At 35.0% G+C, this 19,988-nt stretch overlaps 1 protein-coding gene across 2 annotated transcripts in view; it reads left to right on the forward strand.

The window, feature by feature from the left end:
- Positions 1 to 19,988, forward strand: part of LOC118179574 (echinoderm microtubule-associated protein-like CG42247) — a 106,220-nt gene that overhangs the window by 17,149 nt on the left and 69,083 nt on the right. For both annotated transcript variants that reach the window (XR_015040599.1, XM_085814665.1), the window contains exons 4-8: positions 654 to 741; positions 2,772 to 2,904; positions 3,677 to 3,814; positions 15,182 to 15,242; positions 17,712 to 17,810. Coding sequence is in view for 1 of the 2 variants with exons in the window: in XM_085814665.1 (XP_085670791.1) it covers positions 654 to 741; positions 2,772 to 2,904; positions 3,677 to 3,814; positions 15,182 to 15,242; positions 17,712 to 17,810 (519 nt within the window). In the remaining variant the exon portion in view is untranslated. The remainder of the gene's footprint in view (positions 1 to 653; positions 742 to 2,771; positions 2,905 to 3,676; positions 3,815 to 15,181; positions 15,243 to 17,711; positions 17,811 to 19,988) is intronic.

A 19,988-nucleotide genomic window follows, 5' to 3' on the forward strand; every position in this document is an offset into this window, starting at 1 on the left:
GACTATTCTAGCTAAAGGACAGTGGCTTCGTAAGAGTCATAGTTTCATGAAGGGTTTTTTGAATATCTTCCATAATGGCCATAGTCTGGTAAGAAATTTCTGAATATCAGCAATGATGTCTGCTGTTAAAATGGACCTATTCCCGTCATGTTCTACGTTCACTACAGACCTAACTTCGTGAAACATCCTTTACCAGATTTCAAACAGGCCGATGCTTTCTTTCCCGACTTTCTGAAAAGTTATGCACTGAATTGAAACTGAACGTTTAAGTCTTCTTGAAATAATATTCCACTAGAAAAATGTTTTTTTTAACACTGAACTCACATGGTTTTAATTCACAGTCATGTAATAAAAAATGCGCCATGTTCAACATCTGCTTTTCGGAAATTATTCATGAAATCAAAATTAACTTTTCCCCCACAAACCACGTACTTTATATTAACTTATTGCAGATATTTCTTTAATATAATAAAATGTGCCCAAAACTATGTGCTCTTAAACAAGCGGTTCATTTTAGAATTGAACACGTTTTACACTACAATTTTCTGGATATAAGAAATATATTTATGTAAAATATAAGTTTTTGTGTTCTACAGTATGTATGAAGCTGAAAACAAGTAGTTTAAAATAAAATATTGCACTTATTTATTAAGGTTCGAAGTATATCGCAACTAAAAAATGAATTTCAAGATGTCGACACTTTCTTCCTTGATGAGACAAGCGATGATTTGAGTATAGCGGGTAAGTGTATTTATATTTTATGCATGACATTTTTATATTTATTTTTTTACTCCACATACTGAGCGATATTGGGATAAACTTGCTTAAATATCTGAATGTTTGGAGTGTTTTTTCAATTGCTTCTTCCTGTTAGAAAGCAATAAATGTTACTTATATGAACAGCTTTTACGCATGCAAATTAAGGCATGAGGTATCAGGTTTTGTAATTGAGACCACCGCAATCACAACCTCTCCCTTTTCCAAATTACAGGTTTCTGAGGAATATTTCTTTTTTATTTCTCTTTTTTATAAACTTAGGTCTGACAGTGCTTGTGTATTGGCCTGTACTTGCGGATATATCGCCAAAAATACAAGCACTCACTTTAAAACTTTTAAGCGTTCTGCAACCCTAAAAGCCGTTTCGAATGCCTCAACTAATATATTACTTTCTACGTTCTTCTTCTTTCCCCCTTTTTTGGTAATAATATATATTTTGGGGGAGGGCTAAGGAAGGATTGGGGATGGCTTTATTTTGCAATTGGCAACTTCAAAGCAACTGCAGCAAATTATTGTTTGGGAAAACTTCCCCTTCTGAAAAAATGTTCTCGTGATAGTGGTTACTCATGTCGTATTAATTTATACTGAATTTAGCATCATACGTTTGCTAAATTTGCGAAAACATTAATCGGATGGAATCCACTATTCTCAAGCATGTTGTATTCCACCAAATAAAAGGGCAGTTGTCAAGGACTGTACATACATGACAGAAGATATACGATGGAAACGCAATACCATCAACAGTCAGCAAAATGATAGAATAAAAACTAGGAGTTGATTCAATAAAAGTCAGCTGCCTTTGTATTTAATAGATTTCATATGAAGGCAGGGATAGCTGTGGTGTACGACCGTCTGATGCGAATTTGAAGCATTAGGCATAAAACCCACAAAGCATATGACTGCCAAACAATACGAGCTGAAAATAAAGGTGCCCCTTTAACTGATCTATTAACATCGAAAATAAATATCATCGCCAGAAGGTGTCAGTGGATTGTCAGTGGAGTATTGGCAGTAACGGCTAATACCCAAGTTGAACGCATATTTCAGTAAACGCTGAGCAAAATTCACAGAGAGTGTACCGCGATTGAAAGAGATACTGTCTTCGTTCTGATGAATATTCAGAACTTTATAACTAATGGATTTTGGTTAAGAGCCAATGATTATATGCGCCGATCACGCTGTAACCATTCGTCTTTATTCCAGGAAAACCTGAGCGCCAAAATTAGTTAATTGAACATTAAAACTGCAAGATTATAACATTCAACGCATTTCCGTTATTATATACACTTATATAAATATTTGTATTTTTGAGACCCTGCAAAGTTTACCTATTTATCTCGTACGGTTATTTTATCTTTAGTTATAGTACAAAATGCAGCTTAAAAAATTCTTTTAGTTTATTTTTACCTCTAGTCTAATGTACCGGAAGTTTAGACAGACATAGATGAATAGCTAATTAGGCTTAGCCTTACAGTTTTAATGAAGATACTAATTTGTTTTAAATTGGTTTTAAAAAATTTTAGAAACCGCCACCTGTTTTCTCCTCCAACAACTTACCACTATCTAAATAATTTAAAAGATGATCTAGTTTATTTCTAAAAAAATCCATTATTAAGCTTTAGAATGAACTGTGATTTTCAGTTGAAAATACCGGCAAATTTCTGATTGAGGGAGGCGCATGTCAATCCTGCTTTACAAGATAGGTTCCTCTTATTTCAGAGACAGTCTGTACATTTTACCATTTTTGACTTCTACCGGATGTTGGTTCTATATAAGCTTATAATTGTTGCTGCTGCTGAAAGATAATTTTTTATCTTTTCCATGCATTTAGCCTTAAATTCTCATAAATCGAATAATTCGATTTATCTGATTATTATCTGCAGGTGATCCTTCAATCATCATTACTTTTCAAATAACCGGATGGGCGGTATTTGGAGTCTGAGCTTGACTGAGTGTAAGTTTCCTTTAATTGATGCTTCATTCCATTTTTATAGATGAGAAAAGACTACATTATTCCCCAAATCGATGGAAACCTCCTGAAAGCAAATCAGCTGTTTCTACCAGAAGAAGCGAAATCCCTGTCCGGAAAACAGAAATCAGAACATCTCGATTGCATTTGGATTGGATGTATCCTTTAGATTTGCTTCAAAGTACTTCAAAAATGCGTTGCAGAATATCAAAGAATATGTTTGGGCAATGCGTTTCAGAAATGCAGAATTCAGAAACGCGTTTGCACGACATCTTCAAAACAAATGGACTAGCACAAATCTTCGAAAATCAGTTTCAAAGAGCATTTAAAGTAAACAATCATGCATATCAGTGATTCAGCTTAAAGGTATGTAAAATATGGCACTAGAATCATCTTTTATGTTTTCAGTGCTTCAAATACTCATAAAAGTTATAAGTTGGGTATACATTAATATTAAGTGTCTCTTAATGTACATTAATTAGAGTATAATTAAAAAATAAACTAACGACTTCAATTATTAAGAAGTTTCTATAAATAGCGTGGAGGTTAAGCAATTACAGGCTGTTAAATATGAAAGGTAACTTCAAGGTTAAATGATTTGCCGAATGGAAATATTTTGAGAACTAGCTTTTTTGCGAAGCCACGTAGGTTATAAATTAATAAGTTTATGCTCTGTGAAGTGTTAATAGCTAGCAAGTCTTATGGGTCTTATGGGTGATAATGAGAGGCAGATAGTTAAATGCCCCCAAATTTTAAAAAAGTTCTGCTAATCGCGGAAGTGATAAATGCATGGTAACGTACATAATGAATTTAATATTTCAAAAATTCGCTAAGGGCATTAGAATGTCAGAATTAAGATAAAAGCTTAAAAGATATTAATAACATTCTTCTGTTCTTTCTTAATGTGGGATTCATCCCTTAACGACAAAGTCATGGTTATAGCGGAGGAGAGTTAATAGTACTCGATAGTGGTGAGCTCGTGTATGCAGTCGGTGCAGCTGTTGTCTTGTACAGAAGAACAGACGATTCTCAAAGGCACTACTTGGACCACACAGAAGATGTTTGCAGGTATGTTAATAGCAGTTATAAATTATTAGAATCTTGTGTATATGAGATGAATAATATCGAAACACCAAAATCTTTCCTTCAATAGCTATGTTTCAGAATTTCTGACAAATAAGTTCCCTTTTTGCGATTAGTAAGACAAAAATATTTTGATACTGAAATAATTACTATTGATCGCAATGGTACATTCTTATAATAAATTTAGAAAATAAGCATAGTTGTAGAAAACACAATTATGCTTAGCTAAACAAAAATCAACTTCGAATTCAAAGAAAAGTCTATCAGTTTCAGAAAAGCCAAACACAAAGTCCCTATTCTTCAAAAATTAAGCGTATTCTGCGTTGAAGAAGGAGATAAAAATTTAAGTATATAGTCGAAAGCAACCGAACAAATTTAGCGTCATTTTTTGGACAAAATAAAGAACTAAAAAATCAAATTATTAAAATCTTAAAAGTTATAAGGTATTTTCTCCTTCCTTTCCGCATGTCTGCATGGTGTAATTGGAAGTATACGCGACGCCTATTCAAGATATTCAGGGTTCGAGTAACGGTGAGGGCACTGTACATATTTCCTTCTCCTGCATCAAAAGTCCTAATGACTTTACAATTGGCGCCCAAACTAAAAAAGCGGTGGACGATAATTCGTCACCACTAGGATTTACCAACTAGTCTCCTATAGGGCTGAGTCCCAATTGAATCCCTTTTATAGGGCAACTGGGGACAGCATACTTGATGCGCATTCGAGAGGTCCAGAGTTCGAGACCCGGAGAGAGCATTGCACATTTTTCTCCTCTATTGCTTAAAAATAACCTGATGACTCTACAAAGTTTTGGATAAAATTGAGTTGGTATCAATATTATTAATAAAGAAAACATAAATTTGTGAAACCGGTAAGCATCAATGAAAGATAATTAACTAAATGAAGACTTTTGTAATCAAATTTCGAGACACTAGTTCATTAAGCATTCGTCGATAATAGTTAAGCCCTTTCACTAGGCCATATGCTTTGCGAGAACGTTTCCCAGAGCACATATAAAAGAGGGTGACCAATATTAAACCCGCCAGAAAAAGGATAGTTTGCAAACATCAATTCCTTCTCCGGCACTGAAACCTAGACCTGATGATACGGCTGCTGACTTCCTTAACCATTATGCCAAACAGGGTGTAATGAAATAGTATTTTTTAAATAATTTTAGCGAAACCTAAAGTAAAAAATGTAATTAAAAGACGAATAATCATTATCTGTTGATTATTTAAATTTTTTTGCGGACGTAGAACTCACATTCTATTATGCGGAAATATAACGTTGTATTAGTTTGGTTATATATCTTAAACTACTAATAAAGAATGTTTTAAATTCCTTAAAATTAAAATCTGAAATCGGTCACTTAAGGACTAAGCAACAAATCTGATTGATGAAATAGAGGATCATTTGAAAGCTGACCTTGTATTGAAACACAACAATTTTGCAATCAACTCGCTGCTTGGATCGCAGGGACCTGGTAGTTAAGTCGGTCGAAATCGTTAGCGCTTTCGATTAAATTTCTTACTCCAGCTTAAATTTGAATTTTCACATTTTATCTTTGACATCTATGCATGTATTATTGTTGTATATCTATTAACTTATTCTGAAATAAAACAGTACCTATGAAACCGATGGGTATTGTGTATAATTTATATTTCATTTACTACGATATATATCTTAGAAATACTGTATTAGGTACCATTGAGAAATAAATTGCTTAAATTTATAGAAAAATGAATTGTTTAAACAGAAAAAGCACCAGTATATTTCTTAAGGTTTTAATCGCTGGCTAGTTAAAAATCTGTTATAATAATTAGTTAAATAAGCGCCATAAAATATAGTTATCTATGGAGGAAAAAATTTAAGTTAATGTGAATTGAAAATATAATTGTCATGATGATTAAGGACGAGAATGAAGCTGTCATACAACTTGAAAAGTCGGATATCTTCCATGTGCATATCCCAAATAAATTTAAAGGCAGTTTTATTTTTGAATATAAATGGATTTCCTTCTATTCTTGTAGAATGTGATACACTGGTTTTAAAGGTGGCGCATGAAAAAAATTACGACGGTATTCGAACATGAAAGAGATTTATGGTGATATTCAAACGTAGCTTTAAAATGTTCACTACAATGAAAAAGAATGTGCTTATCTAAAAGAATGGAATTAATAGTAGAACTCCAAGTTTGCTTCACTCCAAAAAAATGCTTTTAAAATTAATGGGAATGGTTGAGTGATGAATAACAACCACAATCAACTCTCAGTTGGCTGGGCTAATACCGGCAACAATGTCTGAAATTAATTCAAAATCATAGTTAATCCGAAGTCAGTAAAAACACAAAATAACAGGATAACCCGTACTGTAGATAATAGAAAACTTTTACTAACAATTTATTTGCATTTTCAAATAGTTCGGTTTGGAGAACAATTGCATTTGATCACTCAAATTAAATACACATTCAAAACAAAAAGGCTAAATAAATAGCGGAGGCATAAGTATAATTATTTATAACCTTAATTAATAAAATAGGCTGTAAATTACATTAACGAAGGAAATTTATAGGAAGACTTGAACAATGTTCTAAAACAATCGGTTAGAACCTTTCGCAGAATTCATCTGACAGACTCCAACTGTTGTCACTGTTGTTATTCAACGCATTTTCTAATTGTTATTATATTTTATTTAGTCAGTCTTGTTTTACGCTGATAGTTTGTGACAGAGTTAGGCTGATAGTTTGTAACAGGGTTAATAAACTTAAGTTTATTTTAAAGAGGACCAATAAGTTAATGTCATTTAGGAGAAAGGGGAAAATATTCTATCAGGAATTATTGCCTACTCCCTTCGTGCTGTCATGGTTAAACTGATAGGACATTTATTTGACAATCGGAAGATCTGAAGCTCCAATCTCGACGAGGGCGTAGCTGATTTCTCATACTTCCTGGCTCAATTAAATAAAAATATTAACTAAACTAAAATAAAAACCCTAATATCTCTATAAGTTTACGTGAAGATACTGCCTCTGGCTTTAGTTGGCAAGAGAAAGATTCATTTGCCTTAGTGAATAGTAAATTAGCAACTGAAAACAAAGGTTTCAGAAGTTTTAATGTCAGAAAATTTTCTGCTCTGCGAGCCAGCAGCCTGTAAAACCTCTTGCTTAGCAGCAAGAGTATTGTTGCAGTGAAAGTAACACTAAAGGGGCAGTTGCCCAGAAACGAAGAAGGGGAGAAAAATTGGAATTAAGTTAATTTTTGACAACAAGTGGACAGATTAAGCGAGCTATCTTTTATATTTATTTTTAGTCCAAAGGGGTTTTACCCCTGAAGGACTATTGTTTTCGTTTTGCGATTTTGCATCGAATCACTCTGAATGTCCGTTTCACTTTCCAAACTGTTGCCACCAAATATTATCGCCCTGTATTATATTTGAAGAAATTAAAGAATGAAGAATCTCCATAAATGTAAGTATGTTTCTCGCATTGTGATAAAACAACGGTACCTAGAGCCATCCAATTTGGAATGACGTAAAACCCTCCTGCGAATATGGGCATGTGGAAGACCAAATTTGAAATTTGGAATTTGTTTTATTATCGATTTCCTATTTTGTAAATTTTTAACGAATTTTTTATTAACAAACTCAAGGAATTCAAAGCGAGCAATGGCAACGTTGTACAGAAAACACACTTTTATCTCCAGCGCGTGAGACTGTGTATCAGAAATTCTAAAGATACGCTCAATTTAAAATTATTTTGCGATATTGCTCTTGAACTGAATTTTATGGTTTAAGTGCGAAGAACATGATATTTAATGAATAAAAGTAACACACAATATGTTAAAAGAACACCCCTTTGGACGTAATTTAAAATCTGAAACCTTTCGGATTTTTTTATCTTTTTAAAGTTAAGTTTGTTTATTGTTAAATGATGTAAAAATTGTAGCCGCAAACCATTCAGAGTAAAACAAAACATCACGGAAAATGCACAAATGAAAGGAAATATCAGCGTCGGTTATAGCATGTATATCAGATGTTGTCATAGTATTTGAGAGCTGTTATTACTGACAACATTACTTAATTTAACTGTACGTTATTTGGAATATATAATCACTTGGTAAAAGAATATAGAAGTCATCTGTTAAAAGTTAATTTTTCAGTTTGGTATATCGATAGTAATATATGTATAATTGCTTTCGAAGGGGATAAGACGGTTTACAGAAGAAACTTCTAAGTTATGAAAGTAGTCTCCGCTAAAAAAAGTTTCAGATACGCTCTTCTAGGGTATAAACGTTGTAAGGATCTTAAGTTTTACTAACGTTTATTTTATTTTTAAATCTTTACTATCACTTCTTATTTTCTACTTCCGGCCAGAATTATAAGCGTTAAGGATTTTATGCAAAGTTTGTCTGGCGAACGCCAAGTATTTAAGTGTGGCCTTTTTGCCAAGCAGAAGACAGGAAGCAGTGAGTTCGAAGCAGGCCGCTTACCTTAGAAGTTACGCAGTTGCTATTTGCCTTCCAGGCCAGAGGTTTTAATCCTCTTGATAAATTAAACGTATTGTAGTGTTCACAGTCTCTGTGCTACATACGCTTCCTGTTATTATAAGGCCAATCTTACACGTGTATTCTTCTAAAGTTAAATTAGAGTTTAGTTTTATTTTGATATCTTTTACGTTAGACCCCGAGTGGAGGGTCATTGTATTCCGAAGTACGGAAGTCATTGTATATAAAGAAAAATAAAGGGTTTTGTATACCCTTCGTCTGTATCCTGTCTACTTACTACAATTAGTGAACATAGCTTTAGTAAGCTCTCTGTTCTAGTCAGGTCATTATATGTTTCCGAAGAAGGTTAGAAGAAACATTGAACCTGATAGTGGCGCCCAACGTAGAAGAATAACCATGGCCGAGTTTCAAGAAGAACCTGTGCTGCCTGCAGAAACGGCTCAGAATCCAGAAATGCCAGCTGCCGCCCTGGAAGGATTTGGGTACATCGTCCAGACCATGCGCGCTTCGATGAAACCAGAAGCAACATTTAATGGAAACTCACCGGTAACCAGTTTTTTGGAAAAATTGGATGACCACTTCATGCTCTACCCCGTGCACGAGTTTCAAAACGTTACCTTAGCTACCAGCGCTTTGAGGGGCCAAGCGCTTAACTGGTTCAAATGTATCGGCAGAAGTCTCTTGGGTCAAGCAGGAAGTCCCACCTATACTTACGAAAATTTCAAGACTGCCCTACTAAAAGCCTTCCCTGTTGTAAGGGATCGTGCGAAATTAGAAACAGAACTTTTCAGTATATATCAACAAAGAATGGAAAACCTCTCGAGCTTTATTTTAAGAAAAATTCACGTTTTCAAGCTCTTGTATGGAAACCGTCCGGATCCTGAGATAATTCAAGTGATTTTGCCGAGGTTACTACCCCAAGTGCAAGACTTTATTGAATTACGAAATCCGACTACACTGGAAAAGTTATTTGAGCTAGCAATCCAGTTTGAAAGTAGAAGAACGGCGGACGTCGAAAGAAGACGCCAATATCAACAGCGAAACCAATTTGGTACGCCAAGACTACAGCAAACTCAAGCACATGGCTACGGAGAAAAAGCGAATCAGTGGGCAAGGAAACCCGAGCATTCAAAAACAGCCGGCGAACGTCGACAGTTCAATAGCAACCCAGGAAAAAAGTCTCAAGGCCAGTGGAGAAAGAAGGAAAGCACGGAAAGGAAAAATAATTTAAACTAAAACGGATTTCTGCTGACGAGAGGGTGCGGAAATCCGAAGGCCACGAAAATCCCTCTTCCTACAAGTTAAATACAGTAATGGTGAAAAATTTAACTCTTCCGAAGATTGAAGTCTTGGTAAATAATATCCCGGCCACCGCACTCCTGGATACCGGCGCGCAGTGTTCCTGTGTGGCAGAAGTCTTTTTTAGAAAGTATTTTCGCAAATACCGCATATATAATGCGGATAATACGACAGTATTAGCGGCGCAAGGAAAAGAATGTAAGTGCGTAGGTAAAGTACCTTTATATATCCGTATCAAGGACGAACAAGTAAAGGTGATGTTTTTTATAGTAAAGAATTTGCAAGCACATTTAATCCTAGGAATAGACTTTCTTTCAGACGCACAAGCTACACTGGATTTTAATGAAGCGTCCCTTAGGCTGACAATGAAACCAGTGCGTGTAGAAAAGGTTGAACCGCCAAGGTTAAATCTTGACCACCTGCCTAATGACGAGCAAGATAGAATCCGACAAGTGGTAAGTGAATTTGCTTCCTTATTTAGTGATATTCCAGGATTTACTCAGGTTACTAACCATAGTATTGACACCGGAGATGCATTGCCGGTTCGTCAAAAACCATACCGGTATGATAAGAATAAGGAAAAAATTATAGAATGGCATATTACCGATATGCTACGTAAAAAGATCATAACGCCCATCTCAAGTAGTTATGCTAGCCCGGTGGTTTTATGTAAGAAAAATAATGATTATCCTTTGGAGCATCCAAAAAGGTGGAGATTCGCTATTGATTACCGTAAATTAAATTCCATAACGAAATATCCGGTATATCCGTTACCGATCATAGAAGAAATTTTAAGGAACATAAAATCAAACAAATTTATGACGACTTTAGACTTAACGAATGGTTATTTTCAAATAGGGCTCAGGCCTGAGGACGTGCCTAAGACTGCTTTTATAACCAAGTCTGGCACTTATGCATTTTTGCGTATGCCGTTTGGCCTTTCAGGCGCCCCAGCAACATTTCAGCGATGCATGGACATTGTGTTAAGACCTGTTCTTGGGAAGTCCACATTTATCTATTTAGACGATATCATTATTACTAGTGATAATCTCGACCAACATATACAGGATTTAAGACAGGTGTTTTCTTTATTAAATGAGGCCGGTCTAAAAGTTAATGTCGAAAAGTGCAAATTTGCAGCCCCTGAATTAAAATATTTAGGTTACAAAATATCGCAAAAAGGGATCGAGACAGATGAATCAAAAATAATCGCTGTACAAAAGTATCCGACTCCAAACACGGCAAAGAAGCTCTCTTCTTTTCTAGGACTTTGTTCATATTATAGGTCCTTTATAAAAGATTTCGCGGCTATCGCTGAGCCATTGTTAAAATTAAAAAGGAAAAAGGCAAGATTCTCGTGGACGGCCGAAGCCAATAGTGCTTTCGAAAAATTAAAACAAGCATTAACGCAAGCCCCTGTGTTGAAATTTCCTGAAAAGGATGAAAATTTAGAAATTTCAGCGGATGCTTCGGATTATGCGGTAGGAGCGGTACTTTCGCAAAATCAGCAGCCCGTGGCATTTTTTAGCCGAACTTTAAATCAAACACAAAGAAACTATTCCGCGACCGAGAGAGAGGCACTTGCAGTTCTGTTAGCAGTGCAAAAGTTCCGAGCCTATTTTGGAAAGGCGCCGATAACAGTATATTCTGATCATGCGGCGGTAACTAGATTGTACTCAGGGAAAAACTTATCCCCAAGGTTAATAAGATGGGCACTCAAGTTACAAGAGTATAATCTGGTAATCAAGCACACCCCCGGAAAGGAAAATATCGTAGCAAATGCCCTATCCAGAATAAAAATAGATGAAGAAGGTAATACTGTAAAGGTGGCAATGCTCACAGCATGTACGATACATTCCCGAGAAACTGTAATAACCGAACTGGGTAAGGATCCTGAATTTTAAAATATTTATGAGTATTTAAAGGATCCTGAAAATTTTAGCCACCAAGATATTGTGGCGATAAGAAATAGGGCGGCCCATTACGAACTAATAGATGGTCTATTATTTTATACAAAAACTACGAATTCCAACAACGAATTTCGACCTGTTATCCCAGCTAGACTTAGATTAAATATCCTGCAAGAGCTCCATGACAGCCCTTTAGCTTCTCATGCTGGTATTCGAAAAACTATCCAACGCGTACGCGAGGCAGTCTACTTTCCTGAACTGCAAAAGTTAACAAGGGCGTGTGTCCAGTCCTGCCCAACATGTCAAGCCGTTAATTATATTAATTTCCGCCCGGCCGGGTTTCTAAATAGTATTAAATCCGAATTTCCAAATGAAATAATCGGCATCGATTTATTGGGCCCTTTCCCAAAAAGTCAGTTAAATAAAAGTCGCTATCTCCTTGTTATGGTTGATCATTTTAGTAAATGGACCGAAATTGTTCCCTTAAAACGAGCCTCCGCGAAATTAGTTACCAATTCTATTTTAAATAAATATATTTTAAAATACGGGGCGCCCCTAAAAGTTATATCGGATAATGGTCCTCAATTTGTAAGTAATATATTTTAATATATTTGAAGACATGTGCCAAAAACTGGGCATACGTCATTTAAAAATGGTCCCGTATCGGCCGCAATCAAATATAGCGGAACGGGTCAACAGAAATATAGTGAAAATTATCCGTAGTTATGTTAAAAATTTTCATAAAAGCTGGGATAACTATGTCAATGAATTTTCTTTCGCCCTTAGGACCGCAAAACATGATACAACGGGCAAAACTCCTGTTGAGTTATTTCTAGGCAGAAAGATTATAACACCGTTAGATAAATTATTTTATGTGCAACAAAGAGCCCCAGAATTTAAAATGGGTGATATAGAAAAACTAATTAAGGAGGCAAAGAATAATACTGAAGTAGCACAGAGAAAACAAAAATTGTATTATGACTTGAAACGACGGGGAGTAACTTATAAAGTAGGGGATGAAGTACTAAAAATTAAGCATTCACTTTCTTCAGCACCAGAAGATAAAACTGCCAAATTTTTTCCACGATTTGAAGGACCATATGTTATAGAAAAAATAACTCACGCTGTTGTAGTGTTAAAGGCCAGAAATGGTGAAATCTGTTCCGCAAATATTGATCAAATTAAGCCCTACTTCGATCGTAATAAAATGGAAATCTTTTCAGATCTTTTGCAGGATCCGGCACGGCAGACACCGCAGGTACAAATTCCAGAGGTGGGAAAACGACAAGTACAAGGGCAAGCCAATGAGAGACAGAAGCAAGTGAAAAGAAAATTGCCCCGCGGAAAAATTGAAGGTAAAAAGAAAAGGAAGCCGTTCCACCGTCCAGAAAACAGAGTTCACGAACACCCCCAGAATGAAGAAGGGAGAAGGACGACGTATGTGAAGAGGACCAGGAGAAATGACGGCAACTATAACCCGGCTTTAAAACGGAAGATCTACTCATCCGACAGAACTCTCCGCAGCAAAAGTCGCCGAACTACGGAAGGGCCATCAGCGGCGGAGGAAAAAGTACAAGAAAAATTTGAACGGCCAACAACGAGGTCCAAGCAGGATCACGACAGAAGTTTCCCGGTTCCACCAAGACCAGATGCCTTCAAACGGCCAAGACCACAAGCAGAGGACAAAAGGAAGGTGTTCAAGGGTGGCCGTACTGGTGAAAAACGGAAGCTTCCAGAGGAAAGCACTGAAGGGCGAGCCCGTACAAGAAGGAGGATCAACCAAGCTACTATCTGCTATACCTTTAAAGACTGGGCCCAGAAAAGGATGTCCGAATATTACAAAGATAAGTAAAATTTTATGTTACTTTGCAAACTTAAGTTAATCTTTCATTCTTACTGCAAGTGGCAGATTTCAAGAAGTTTTACCTCATGCGAGGTCTACCTTTATCGCCAAAAGGGCGAGAAATGAGTTGTGACCGATTTTCTTATTATGTTTTTAAATTACTCGTGCGTAAAACTAAAGTTGATGTATAATAGCGTTGTGTAAAGACTTAAATCTTGCAAAAAGTTATTGTATAAATTTTATTTAAAACATTCTAGCAAGAAAGAAGTTTTAGTCTGAAAGACTTTTTGAAATGTAGTATTATTTCAATGTAGAAAGAATTGTCACTTGCTTTGAAAAGAATAGAAGTTAACAATGTACTACTAATGTATGTTTTCAAATGTGTAAAATTAACGGCATGTTGATATGTTCTTATATACATGTGAACTGTTATTTTAAATGTTAAAAAATACCGTGATATGGTAAAAGTGAAAGTAATGTTAAAAATTTGTTATTCGTGTGACTAAAGATTAAATCATGGCGAATATGTGGTAAAGGTTGAATGATGTAGTTAGGCTCTCTGACGCTACACTTTAGAGTTAGCCACTTTTAGAATAGTACCTCAGGGTTTAGAGTTGAAAGTAGGGTGTGTTAAGAGGTCTCGTTATGTTGAATTTTAACACGTTAGTATTTTGATTGTAGGAGGAAGTGTGGCACACGTAGACAGAAACACATTCGTGTTTGGTGTTCTTTTACAACACATGTCAGAGAGCACGGGGAGAGATAATTAAAATAGTCATGAATGAAATAAGAATGTTAAGAGAAGTATATTCTATATGTTATTTGCAATGTCATTCTGTAACATTTCATTAAACTAGTTTTCCTTCCAGATCTCTGGAAGGAACCAGAATTGAATAAAGCTCCTGTTTAGATGCAGTACAGATGAAAAAAAAAGATTGTTGTAGATCCTGGGAGCTGCTATTGTAACAAATTTCTTTCTTTTAAATTTTCTAGTTTCTAACGAAGTTATGATTGTAAAAGGTTGGCCTCGCGTTAGATTTTAGAGCTAAAAGTTTTCAACAAGGTCGTTTTAGACCTCAGTTTCAAACTAATTAACTCTGGCGGGAAGTATGTAAGGATCTTAAGTTTTACTAACGTTTATTTTATTTTAAATCTTTACTATCACTTCTTATTTTCTACTTCCGGCCAGAATTATAAGCATTAAGGATTTTATGCAAAGTTTGTCTGGCGAACGCCAAGTATTTAAGTGTGGCCTTTTTGCCAAGCAGAAGAGAGGAAGCAGTGAGTTCGAAGCAGGCCGCTTACCTTAGAAGTTACGCAGTTGCTATTTGCCTTCCAGGCCAGAGGTTTTAATCCTCTTGATAAATTAAACGTATTGTAGTGTTCACAGTCTCTGTGCTACATACGCTTCCTATTATTATAAGGCCAATCTTACACGTGTATTATTCTAAAGTTAAATTAGAGTTTAGTTTTATTTTGATATCTTTTACGTTAGACCCCGAGTGGAGGGTCATTGTATTCCGAAGTACGGAAGTCATTGTATATAAAGAAAAATAAAGGGTTTTGTATACCCTTCGTCTGTATCCTGTCTACTTACTACAATTAGTGAACATAGCTTTAATAAGCTCTCTGTTCTAGTCAGGTCATTGTATGTTTCCGAAGAAGGTTAGAAGAAACATTGAACCTGATAACGTTTCTAACTTCAAAATGCAGTTAGAAACAAAACAATTTCAGCTACCCGAGTGTAAGAATCCTACTTAGGTGATCACGAATTCACTTTTAAATATCTTTCTTCCAGTCTCTGTGTCCATCCGTCTGGACGCATGATGGCTTCTGGACAGATATCGTCTGCTTATCGGGTGAGTACATGTTTATTTTAATTAATTTACTTATTATTGTTCCTGAAATTCTATTTAAAAATAGTTTCTGCAAGAAATATTTAAATCAGCAGAATTATTTTATATAATAAAAAATGATGATTGCACTAAAGTTTTAGTTTTTATTACTCTTGACTTCAACCTACTTAGCTCACTAAGTTAATTAATTCGCTAGACTTGTGTGCTGAATCGGCGATTTCTCGTTCTGCCAGGAATATAATATATCAAAAATTGAACTTATTAAAATATTCATTAAAATGCGCAGATCATGGAAAATAACACTTTCTCACCTTATTAAAAGAGTCTTGAATCAAGTTTTAGACTAAACATATTTTTTAAAATCTTTTTTCAAGAAATAAATTAACGATTAAACCATAAATTCTAGAAAGCAAAATTTTAAGGTCTGGTTTATGCGATTAACGACAAAACCTCGAGGGTTATCTGTCTAGAGTGAGGGATGCCTTCGTGGAGGACTTTCCAAGGGAACTTGCTCGTATTGGCATGTTACACAGGAGGAAAACTGGAAAAACGTCCATGCAGCCAGTCCGTTCGCGGAATTCGAACCTTTGACCGAACTACCAGTGTTCAGTGACTTAGCGCTCGGCCGCTGGTGAGCCCAAAATTTTAAGGAAAACACAGTCAGTAAGCAAGTCTTTTTAAAACTTAATAGCATTCCATCACAGAGAGTTGGCATCTCCATAAGCCTTACAGAAATACCCGAAAGCGCATATAACATAACTATTTACACAGATGGCTCCAAACTCGATGAAAATGTTGGTTGTGCGTTTGTTGTTTTCCACAATAATCATCCCCTCCATGAATGGAAAGAACATCTACACACCAACAGTAATGTTTTTCAAGGCGAAGCTTCCCCAATAAAACATGCACTTCTTCATATCGAGCACAATAAACTGAAACTCACCATTATAAAAACAGATAGCTTATCGACACTCCATGCCATACTGGATCTTTTCCATAAGTCTCCTATCATTAAATCCATACAAACAATTCTACGAAATAATAAACAACTATGTAAGTCGGCTGATTCTCTTGCTGAAAACGCTGCCCGAAATATTAATGCCGATATTCTCCAAATACCCTGGCCAACAGCATATCTAAAACGACAACTCCAATTAACCCTTTCCGGCAAGGCTACCTTTCAAAGTCGGAGTTTTGATAATAAAAAAAAGAAAGAAAAAGTAGGCAGTCTAATTAAGCCTAGAGGAGTACACAAGTATAATTTTGTGAAGATAGCACTTATCGTTTTAATTCTGTGGGTGTGCCCAAAGTGGTACACTTATTGAATAGAGCTTCGAAAAGAGTGCTGAAACGAGCATTGTTGTCAATGAACTGACCGATAAAATGTGGAGAAACAACGAATACAGACTTTCAGTTGTCCTAGATTATCGTTGAGCCCGGTCTGGGCACGCCTAGGCTTCGCCGTTTGATTTTAGGCAAGATTTCAAGGTAAAATTTTAAAATTAATATAGAATAAGGAGATTAGCATATAGCCAAAAAATAACATAGAAATTTCTTTTCAAACAATACTTTTTATACCCAAAAAAACTCTGGAAAATTTATTTGTAAAATGAGGGTCTTAAAAAACTAAACATGGCTAAAATATATGCGCTAGTTTGTGTTGAGCTGCCATCTACTATAAAGAAAAAAGGTTCAGAGTAACCTATAGTAACTTATAAATCCTTTTTCATTCAATTTTTCTGTGCGTACAGAAGGAAATTTTTAAGTGTGTCCAGACCGGACACACTGTGCCGTAAACGGTTGAAAGTTCACAGCATATGGAAAGAAGAATGGGGTGATAATAGCACTGGCCGAAGAACATACTGTCACCTCTCTTATGTCAATAGCAGTCGCCTAATAGTCAATCTACATTTGGTTCGTTACATTTCTGGACATGGCCCATTCCCGGTTTACTTCGCAAAGCATGGCATTTCTCATACTGACGATTGCTGCTGTGGCGAAATAGGTACTCCAGAACACTATATTTCTGCTTGTCCACTAACTGAAAACTCCCACATCCGAGTTCCATCTTCCAATACCCAAGCTTTCTGCAAATTCATGTTCCGCCAAAAACATCTTGCAAATTCAGTTTCCAAAATTATGCAAAAGTTATTCGACCTTGATTTAGACCTCTGCCAAGCATAATATATTTATGTATTCATTCCAAATTATGTATTTATGTATTATATATTCATTATGTATTATGTATTATTTATTTATTCATTCAATAAACAGCTGGGATCACGTAGTGGAGAGATGGCGCTAAAACAATTAACCAAATGGTAAAGGTGTGGTGGCCGTCTTCCCCGTTCCTAATCCTAATCCTAATCATTGGATTTAAAATTTCCCGGAACCAAATTACCTTGTCTTATTATGAATTAGTATGCGTGCAGTTATAATGACAAATATTATTATCTTTCATATGTGATGCAGGGAGCTGCTGTGAATATTTGGCTGGTGCAATCGTTACAGACAATAGCCTCCGTAGTTAGACTGGCAGGAAATCCTATATCTATAGCATTCTCATCTCACGTAAGTATAGAAATTATGTATGAAGCTACTTTTCATTTTATAAGATTCTGATCTTTGGTTCTACATCTTCTGTATATTTAATAAATACTACAGGCTAATCTGTATGTTGTAGAAGTTTAGCTGAATAAATGTAATAGCTTCTTAAAACTGTATGTATGATATTTGCTGTATTATCTTTTTACATTGTTTGAAGAAACGAAAACATTTAAAAAAAAGTCGAAAATAAAAAATAAGCTAAATTTTACAGGGAATGTATGAATTTAAAAATACATTTACGAGTGTTATTAATTACAGAGATATAAATTTAATGCATTTATTAAAACCTCTTCTCGAAAGTTTAAAAATCGTCTTTTCCTTTTATTCTAATTCCACATGTAGCTTGTTGCTGATTTATTTAGATTATTTTAATAGTGAAAATATAATACTATATGTAAAATACATATAATTTTAACGGCATATATATGTTAAATATTTGCATCATATTTCGTGATTTCCTATTAATTTACATGCAGGTTACGTCTCAGCTGTTAGACGGTATAATGTTACGAAATTACATGCGTTAATCGATGAAAAAATCATATTCTTCATATTTAAGTTTATACAATTCAGAGAGTTACTTTATGAGGACTTACTGTTGTGATTTGACACTTGTCTGACAGTAGCATCAGCACAAGCCCACGAAATTCATTATAGCAAGGGGTGCAAGATTGCGACTGTCGTTGGCAAGGGCATTGAGCACCCAACAACCTCTCAAGAGGATTTTCGCAGCATATTTAGACCCCATGCCGCACAGACACTATACATTTACAAAAATCAATGCCTTCTCCGGGATTGGCAACTATAAATTCTTTCTTGAGTTAAATAAAAGGATCTTTTCACCCTTCATGCGTATTGTTATTGATACAGTTTGAACTTAGCGAATGGTCGCTTTACAGTTCAAGTAAAAATTTGCCCAACAAAGTAAATTTTATTTAGCTAGAATCTTACAACATAATTAATTTAATTTAAAATTTCGAATGCACGCAAGATAGAAATACCCTATGAATTCTATTTATAGTCTTGTTTATAAAAATTTCACATTAATGGAAACAATGTTTTCACATTCAACTACGTTATTATGTTTCGTATAGCATATTGAAAGTAGATTTTATAATTCGTTGAAAATAGTCCTCAATTCCTGTTTAGTGGTTTTATGGATTATTGTTTGGGGGTGAATATAATATAGTAAACAAATAGGATTAAAAAAGGAAAATTTAATCCATTGGATATCAGATAAAGCAAACGAAACGGCCACCTTATGAATTTAGTCGAACTGTTCATCTTGTCTGGAAAAATGTACAAAGTTAGTTTTACTTATTACACTCAGTTTAACTTACTATAAACACTGCTCTAATTCTCTTGCACTACTGGATAAATTATGCTTCCGTATTTATTTTTTGAATCCGAAATGCTAACATAATACAAATTAAACAAAAACAATAAAAATAGTGATTTTTACGTCAGTTCGAAGCTGATGGAATTAAATCGTTAATAAAAAAAAACTTCCTGTTCTTGTGGATAAGACAAGAGACAAAGGTCAAAGTTTAAATTTAAAGCTGACTATCTTTAATTTAATTGACTATCTTTATTTTAAATTTAAAGCTCCACTGTCTTACAAATATTAACATGATTTCAATCAAAGATAAATTCACATATCGGCCTGAGTTCGTCAAGCTGAGGTTCCTAACTCTCTTTCTTAAATTCAGAATCTTGCTATTTATTAGATTAACTTAATTTTCGTCTTCTTGTAAAGTGGAAGAAAGAGTAGAAGTGCTGAAAAAAATTGAGTATAAAAACAACGTGCTAATTGAAAAAAATCTTACGGACGTACTAAAAAAGCCGTTGTATTCGAAGCATATTGGTCTAAGTTGGTACAATTCTCATCTTGTTTTTCACATATTTTTGCAAACTTAGGCTTTAGTTTTATTTCTTTATTTATTTTTTATTTTGTGTAATAATTTTAGTCTGCATTTTTAAAACGAATGTCTATCTTCTTATTGCGTTTGTTTCAGAGTTATATTGTGAATCTTATAATTCTGAATTCATCGATGTTTAAATTGTAAAGATAACTAAATAATAATGGAAGACATAGGCAAATGGCCTTCTGCTATTTTTCCTAGTTGACGACATTTGGCGACT

The sequence above is a fragment of the Stegodyphus dumicola genome, chromosome 4, assembly GCF_044657685.1.
Source record: "Stegodyphus dumicola isolate Sdum_Otavi_A_Nest chromosome 4, ASM4465768v1".
Taxonomy (NCBI): domain Eukaryota; kingdom Metazoa; phylum Arthropoda; class Arachnida; order Araneae; family Eresidae; genus Stegodyphus; species Stegodyphus dumicola.